Genomic DNA, 7,734 nt, shown 5'->3' with positions numbered 1-7,734 from the left:
GGTTAAGCCCCATGTTGGGCTTAAAAAAAAAAAAAAGAATATTCTGGTCTCCCTTTAGATGTTAACTCCATCCAGGGAACGTAAGTCTATGTTCATTAACAGGCTGGACAGGGATCTTTCTCTTTCAGTTAAAAGGAGCAAAGTGGAATGTAAAAGCAACCACTCCAGATTTATTTATTTGTTTGTTTGTTTGTTTGTTTGTCTATTTATTTATTTATTTTAAGCCACTCCAGATTTAGACCGCCTTGCTCATGTCGGAGATGAGGCCCCTAAAAGAAAGGCCAGTAAAATTCTCAATTTCCAACTCAGGCAAATGAAGCCCCACCCCCCCAAAAAACTTTCTAGTTTCTATTACTATTGCAAAGATCCAGGGCATTAAAAAAAATTTTTTTAACATTGTTACTAATTTAAGCACTCCAGTTGCTTCCACGCGTCTGGTGGGTCTTTCCAATGTATTCCCAGTTCCCAGGGTCCGGGCTTCCAGAAACAACAAGGGGCTCTTTCCAACCCTCACTCTTTTAAAAGAAAAAAAAAAAGATCTTATTTATTTATTTGACAGAGAGAGAGAGATCACAAGTAGGCAGAGAGGCAGACAGAGAGAGAGGAGGAAGCAGGCTCCCCGCTGAGCAGAGAGCCCGATGCGAGGCTCGATCCCAGGACCCTGAGATCATGACCCGAGCTGAAGGCAGAGGCTTAACCCACTGAGCCACCCAGGCAGCCCCCAACCCTCACTCTTAATCAGCTTGGAGAAATATGAGTCTGTCTCTGTGTTTACTGACACCGACCTAGACTGCAACCCCTGTCTCAAAGTATTAAAATAATAGGGCTTCAGATTATAGGGATTTGTAATAAACCTCAACAGTTTCCTGCCTCTGAACCTATTCCCTCTTGTCCAACAGGAGATATGTACCCTTTCCTCCCTACTTCCTCTGCCTGTATTCATTTGCTGGGCCAAGATTTCTTAGGAAAGTATCATGCCAGAATTTCTTTCTCCTAAAAGGGAAAAGTAATTCCAGAAGTTGACAGTAAAATAAAATAAAGCTGAGGGCACCTGGGTGGCTCGGTTGGTTGGGCAACTGCCTTCCGCTCAGGTCACGATCCTGGAGTCCCGGGATCGGGTCCCGCATCGGGCTCCCAGCTCCGCAGGGACTCTGCTTCTCCCACTGACCTTCTCCCCTCTCATGCTCTCTCTCTCACTGCCTCTCTCTCAAATGAATGGATAAAATCTTTTAAAATAAATAAATTAATTAAATAAATAAAGCTGAAATGCTAAACAGGAGACATTAATGATCCTTTGGCGTGTTTTCTGTGCGTTGTCTCTGATGGCAATGTGATTGAATCTGGGGACATGGATCATTCTTTCCTATCAGATCAGCTACCATTGACTTTACGGGCAAAATCCTCAGCTGATATTGGCAGAAACACTGTCCACCCGCCATCCAGATTCAAAGAGGTCCCTCAAAACTTCTTCCCATAATGAATCAACACTGTCTACATAAAGGGGACCTTCAAGGCATCAAGCCCATAATAGACGATGACTATTAGGTGCTCATTATTCCTCGTATGAGTCACTGTTAACACCCTCATTTTACCTGTGAGAAAACCCAAGGGCCCAGGATGGAGATCCGCCCAGGACCTTTGAGCCATAAATAACACTGTCATCCCTCCCCTCCCCGGTGTTCCTGGCCCCAGTGGGCCACGACCAACATCCATTCCCGCTGAAAGCCAATGTTTCACTGCAATTGACCTATGAGGTCCTTTTTAGTATTCCAGCTGATAAGGATAGCCATGAACTTGTCGCCTTCGCTTGAAAGAATGGAAATACACCTGGACAGTAATGCCCCAGGACTTCACAGAGCATCTCACCTTAAAAGCTGATTTGGAGGGGCGTCTGGGTGGCTCAGTGGGTTAAGTCTCTGCCTTCAGCTCAGGTCATGATCTCAGGGTCCTGGGATCGAGCCCCGCATCGGGCTCTCTGCTCAGCAGGGAGTCTGCTTCCTCCTCTCTCTCCGCCTGCCTCTCTGCCTACTTGGGATCTCTCTCTCTGCCAAATAAACAAATAAAATCTTTTTAAAAAATAAAATAAAGAAAGCGCCAGACCCTGGGGTGCCTGGGGGGCTCAGTCGGTTTAGTGTCTGACTCTGGATTTTGGCTCAGGTCATGATGTCAGGGTTGTGAGACGGGGCTCCAAGCCCAGAGTGGGATCTGCTTACTCCTCTGCTTCCCCTGCTTGCTCTTTCCAACTCTCTCTCTCTCTCAAATAAATGGATAAAATCTGAAAAGAAAGCAAGAAAGAGAGAGAGAAATAGAGGGAGGGAGGGAGGAAAGGCACCAAATCCTGATAGAACCTGGTGACCTGAAAACTGAAGATTTCCCAGAACTGAAACGGAGGGCATCTGACAAGACAACTTTTCCAGGATGTCCAGACCAGGCCTGTATGCCTTTTTCTCTTTTCCACGGGATGAAAATACCCTTTCTCTGCATTTCTCCAGCCTTTGCAAAAGACGGGAACCTCTTCTCTTGATTCTGGCCTTTCGGGGACAGCTTTGTCATGATCCCGGAATAAAGTAATTTTTCACTTGCTTTTTGCTGAAGTCTTAGATGGTTCAGAATTCATAAAAATCCTTCTTCCATCTGAACTATTAACTGACCAAAAAAATATAAGAATCTAAAAGATAAACTATTTAAAATTAAAATAATAATTTTTTTTAAAAATTTAAAATAAAAACCAATTATGAACTGATCATGGATTCTTATCCAAATCCACGGTCTCTGAATTTACAACTTTAGACTGTATTATTCAATAACATTTGTTTTCAACACAGTTCTTTTTGAGATAACGATATTTATTATTTATTTTTCTAATTTTGATAGTTTTTATTTTTTTAAAGACTTATTTATTTATTTTGGGGAAGGGGCAGATAGAAAGGGAGAGAGAGAATCTCCAGCAGACTCCCCATCGAGCAGGGAGCCCCACTCAGGGCTCGATCTCATGACCCGGAGAATACCATTTGAGCCAGTCAAGAATTAGAGGCTTAGGGCACCTGGGTGGCTCAGTGGGTTAAGCCTCTACCTTTGGCTCAGGTCATGATCTCAGGGTCCTGGGATCAAGCCCTGCATTGGGCTCTCTGCTCAGCAGTGAGCCTGCTTCCCCCTCCTCTCTCTGCCTGCCTCTCTGCCTACTTGTGATCTCTCTCTTTGTCAAATAAATAAATAAAATCTTTAAAAAAAAAAAATTAGAGGTTTAACCAACTGTGCCACCCAAGCGCTCCTCTTTTATTTTTTTTAAGATTTTATTTTTAACCACTGAGCTCTACCTCTGAAACTAATAATACACTGTATGTTAGTTAATGAATTTTAAATAATTTTTTAAAAAATATTTTAAAGTAATCTCTGCATCCAACATGGGTCTCTAACTCACAGCTCTGAGCTCAAGAGCTGCATGGTCTCTGACTGAGCCTGTGGGGAGCCCTGAGATAAGTCTCTGAAATGTTGCTGCTCTGCAAAGAGTTACACTTTTGCTTCATGTTGATACTTACACTATTTCTTCCCAGTGCACTGGATTGGTTCTTTCCATGTGCTTGTGCAATATTCACTATTCTGCTCTTGCACCTACTTTAAGCAGGGACTTCCGGGGGCCATCCATGAGCCTGGGCTTGCCTTCATAGGGAGAAACTTCTCTTCCCTAAACTGGAATTAAGAGCCAAGAAACATTTTCAGCTGGCTACCTGCAGACCCAGCGTCCAGGTTTAGAATCAGCATACAGTTCAAAATTGTCATGTTACTTTTGATTCTGTACTTGCCTATCAGTCTTTCATAAAAACAATGTCCCCAATCAGGTGATGCTAGCTTGACGCTTTAGGATGACCTCCAATGCCCATAACCTGGAGAAGACACAGACCTCAGAGGGCAAGCACCCGAGAGTTCTCCCTCCTTACTCTTCTTGTTACTCAAATGTGGTCCGAAGTGGTTTCCAATTGCTATGCACTTTCCTTCCAGCGTGGGTCCTCCCAAGCCCTGAGGGACAAAACCAGTCTATACCAAATACCTAACTCTTGGTCAACGATGCTTTCGAGGAAAGATCTTGATCTCAAAGAAGGAAACAGGAAAATTAATGAAAGGAAACCTCACTGAAATGGACCTGGAATGCTGGAAAAAGAGGCAGGTGGGGCAGTCCGCCACTCCGTGTGGATTACAGGGAAGAATGGTCAGTTGCAGACCCCAGCAGAAGAACCTCGGCAGGACACAATCATCAATTATAGGCCCCCAAACGGAAAGATCCACATGTGGCATCTTCTAAAAGAAACTGACCACCTCTGCCACTCAGGCAATGAGAAAGGGAAACGTCATTACCCTGAACTCTGGCTTCGCTTTAAATGGACTTTTGTTCAGAACAAGCCCTCCGCCCAACTTCCTTCTTTTTCCCCGTGAAATAATGTTCTTCTCCTTTGCTTGTTGGACTTGTCTACCGTTCTGCTGCGGCTCGGTCGTGCTGGGTTGTAATCCTCTGCTTTGCCCAAAGAGACCCATTTTTGCTGGTATAAGTAAGATCTCTGACTTCCCACTTTTGCCTAGATCCAACCGTTCACCACCATTTCATTAAAGATGGGTCACAGCTCCCCGGGCGGGAGGACCAGGCGGTGAAGCAGGAGAGGAATGGATGAGGAGGCGGGACTTGCGGGAAAGAGAGCGGCCCTGCTGAAGGCGTCCGGGACCACCGCAGGACTAAGGGCGAAGGGCGCTGCGGTGGGGCGGGAAGTGAAATTGAGTCCAGCGCTGCTTTGAGGCAACTTTTCGGTACCTTTGGTGCGGAAAGGCGGGTTCCTGGCTTCTGAGCGCAGACCTCCGGGGCCTGGATCAAGCCCGGATTGCGCGCCAGCCAGGGCGGGAGGGACCCAGGAGCAGGTGCGCAGCTCCCGGGGGCAGCCTCCCTCTCGCGAAAGCAGCCCCGGCCACGCCCACACTGGGCGCTCCCAGGCCCCAGGGACCCCCGGCCAGCTGGCAGAGACCCCCTTCCCCACGCCGCCTGTGCCAATGGCGACGAAAATGTGGGGAAGTCAGGCAGTGTCGCGCAGATCGTGATCCGTAGCGCAACCCCTGCCGGCCCCAGACAATGAACTCGGGAACGGTTAGGGACGAGAAGCGAGGGGCGGGGTGGCAGGCCCCGCCCTCACTTGGCACCCCCCACCCCGAGCTGGGCGCCACTCCCGGCCAAGTCCTTCCTCCCCGGGCGCTCGGCGAAGGTGGGAAGTGGGGCCACGTCACTGTCCCCAGGCCGGGGGAACGGCGGCTCCGCCCCTCCCACCCCCGCCAGAGCTCTGGGCACGGATCTAAGACTCACCGGCCCCAGCCCAGGGCCAGCCCAGTCGCCGCCGCCCGCCCACAAAGCCACAGGCAGGTGCAGGCACTGCCGAGGCGCGAGCCGGCAGAGCGGAGCCGTTAGCCCGCGCCGTCCGTGCGTCCGTCCGTGCGCCCGTCCGTGCGTCCGTCCGCTGAGGCCTCCGTCCGTCGGCGCGCGGCAGCTCCGGCCCAGGCGCAGCGGCCACGGCCCCTCGTCGTCCCGCACCCTGAGCCGCCCGGCAGAGCCGGCTTCGGCGCGCGGCAGCCATGTCCATGGGCCTGGAGATCACGGGTACCTCGCTGGCCGTGCTGGGCTGGCTGAGCACCATCGTGTGCTGCGCGCTGCCCATGTGGCGGGTGACGGCCTTCATCGGCAGCAGCATCATCACGGCGCAGATCACCTGGGAGGGCCTGTGGATGAACTGCGTGGTGCAGAGCACCGGCCAGATGCAGTGCAAGGTGTACGACTCGCTGCTGGCGCTGCCCCAGGACCTGCAGGCGGCCCGCGCCCTCATCGTCGTGTCCATCCTGCTGGCCGCCTTCGGGCTGCTCGTGGCGCTGGTGGGCGCCCAGTGCACCAACTGCGTGCAGGACGACACGGCCAAGGCCAAGATCACCATCGTGGCGGGCGTGCTCTTCCTGCTGGCCGCCGTGCTCACGCTGGTGCCGGTGTCCTGGTCGGCGAACACCATCATCCGGGACTTCTACAACCCGCTGGTGCCCGACGCGCAGAAGCGTGAGATGGGCGCGGGGCTGTACGTGGGCTGGGCGGCCGCCGCGCTGCAGCTGCTCGGGGGCGCGCTGCTCTGCTGCTCCTGCCCGCCGCGCGACAAGAAGTACGCGCCCACCAAGATCCTCTACTCCGCGCCGCGCTCCGCCGGCCCCGCCACCAGCACCGCCTACGACCGCAAGGACTACGTCTGAGGCGCGGCCGCGGGGAGACCCCAGCACCCCCACCCCTCGCGCGGGAGCGCCCACCAGCCCGGCGAGCAGCCTCCCGTCGGAGACCAGCCCACCCCACGCGCCGGGAGCTCTCCCACTGGACTGCGAGGGACCCCCCGACCCGGCCGCCCCCCCCCCCGCAACACGCCTCTCCCCCGATCCTCCCCCCACCCCCGGCCCCAGGGTCGGGGAGCGGGACCACGGCGCGCGCGCGGGGGCCGCCGCGCCTGCCCAGCCCCGTCGGGCCGCAGCCCCCAAGCCCGCGTTGGGTGGGGGCCGGCTGTCGTGAAAAGGGCCAGTGGATATTTTTCAATAAAAGCCTTTTGTTTTGCATCTGCGGGCGCCTCCTTGTCCTGAGAGCCGAAGGGCGTCCGCTTCCCTGCGGATCGCCCCCCACCCCCCACCCATTCCCTCCCCGCCAGAGTCGGCCTTGGCTGGATTCTGCTAAGGGGGCACCCAGGAGTGAAGCTCAGAGAGGGCAGACGTTGGGTAACGAACGGAGAAAGCGGGGTTGGAAACTGGGCTGGGCGCGCCCTAGGGGGCCATTTGGCCTCCTCTCTGGGGACCCGGTCGTTGAAGGCCCAATCTCGAGAGGCGAGTATAAGCCGTAACGGCCTGCTCCGTGGACAGAGGCGTGGGGGAGGCTGGAGAAGGGTGTCAGGGGCCTCCCTCCCTAGCCTGTGCTATCTTGGGTCTGTACTCCTCGTCCTCCCCGGCTGGCTGCCCACCGAGTCTTCCCTGTGCGTGTGAGAGAGACGTTCCGTGCGATGATTTCATACTGGGAAGAGAACAAAAAGACCTATTGTTTTTGTAAAACACCGCCTCAAAAGGAAAGCCGGGCAGAATCTTCTCACCGGGAGGAGAGATGAGAGAGGTCTCCTATTCTTCCCAGGACCCTTGACCAAGAGAGAGAGAGGGGACTCGGGACCCTCTTAGGGCTTGAGTTTAACCAGGCTTGGAAGCACCTGTGTCTGGGAGAAGGCGCCGGAGTTTCAGGCGGCAGGAAAGGGGGCCTGTGCCGCAGACCAGGAAAAGGGAGATCCCCCACAGCTGGACAGATAGCTTGGTGCAAAAGAGAAGGCGATGAGGCCCAGGGGCCCAGGGGCCCAGAGGAGGCCGAGTCATCCAGACTCATACGTGGAATTACAAACTCTGGACCTTATTCTGGTGTTTCTGGGAGTCAGGGAAAAACACACCTGGTCAGATTTATGCTCTTAAATATTAAATTTAATATTGCTTCCCCACCCCACCCCCCAAAATAGGTGGGGATCCCATCCAAGAGGCTCCGTAGCCAACCCTGTTGAGATGGTGCAGGCAGAAAGAAGTCAGGAGCACTGGGGCCTGGAGCAAGGCCTGATGGGGGCGGGGAGGAAGCAAGAAGCGTAGAACTTGAGAAGCACTCGGACATGTGGGGTGAGGGAGAGGCGGAAAAATTAGGTTAATCCCAATCTT

General features: G+C 53.3%; 1 protein-coding gene and 1 long non-coding RNA gene across 2 annotated transcripts; one reads left to right on the top strand and one right to left on the bottom strand.

Moving 5' to 3' along the window:
- Positions 1 to 229: 229 nt before the first annotated feature.
- Positions 230 to 5,329, bottom strand: LOC131819714 (uncharacterized). Its single transcript, XR_009349304.1, has 3 exons — positions 3,540 to 5,329; positions 1,867 to 2,044; positions 230 to 515 (listed from the first exon to the last, which is right to left on the bottom strand). It is a non-coding gene; the product is annotated as an uncharacterized LOC131819714 (long non-coding RNA).
- A 20-nt stretch (positions 5,330 to 5,349) lies between these two features.
- Positions 5,350 to 6,615, top strand: CLDN3 (claudin 3). The gene has a single exon (XM_059154997.1). The coding sequence runs from the start codon at positions 5,608 to 5,610 to the stop codon at positions 6,262 to 6,264; it is 657 nt and encodes a 218-aa protein (XP_059010980.1). The 5' UTR covers positions 5,350 to 5,607; the 3' UTR covers positions 6,265 to 6,615.
- Positions 6,616 to 7,734: the final 1,119 nt, after the last annotated feature.

The sequence above is a fragment of the Mustela lutreola genome, chromosome 17 (genome assembly GCF_030435805.1).
Source record: "Mustela lutreola isolate mMusLut2 chromosome 17, mMusLut2.pri, whole genome shotgun sequence".
In the NCBI taxonomy this organism is placed as follows: domain Eukaryota; kingdom Metazoa; phylum Chordata; class Mammalia; order Carnivora; family Mustelidae; genus Mustela; species Mustela lutreola.
The sequence above is the reverse complement of the archived record's forward strand: the minus strand, read 5'-3'. Positions and strand labels throughout refer to the sequence as shown.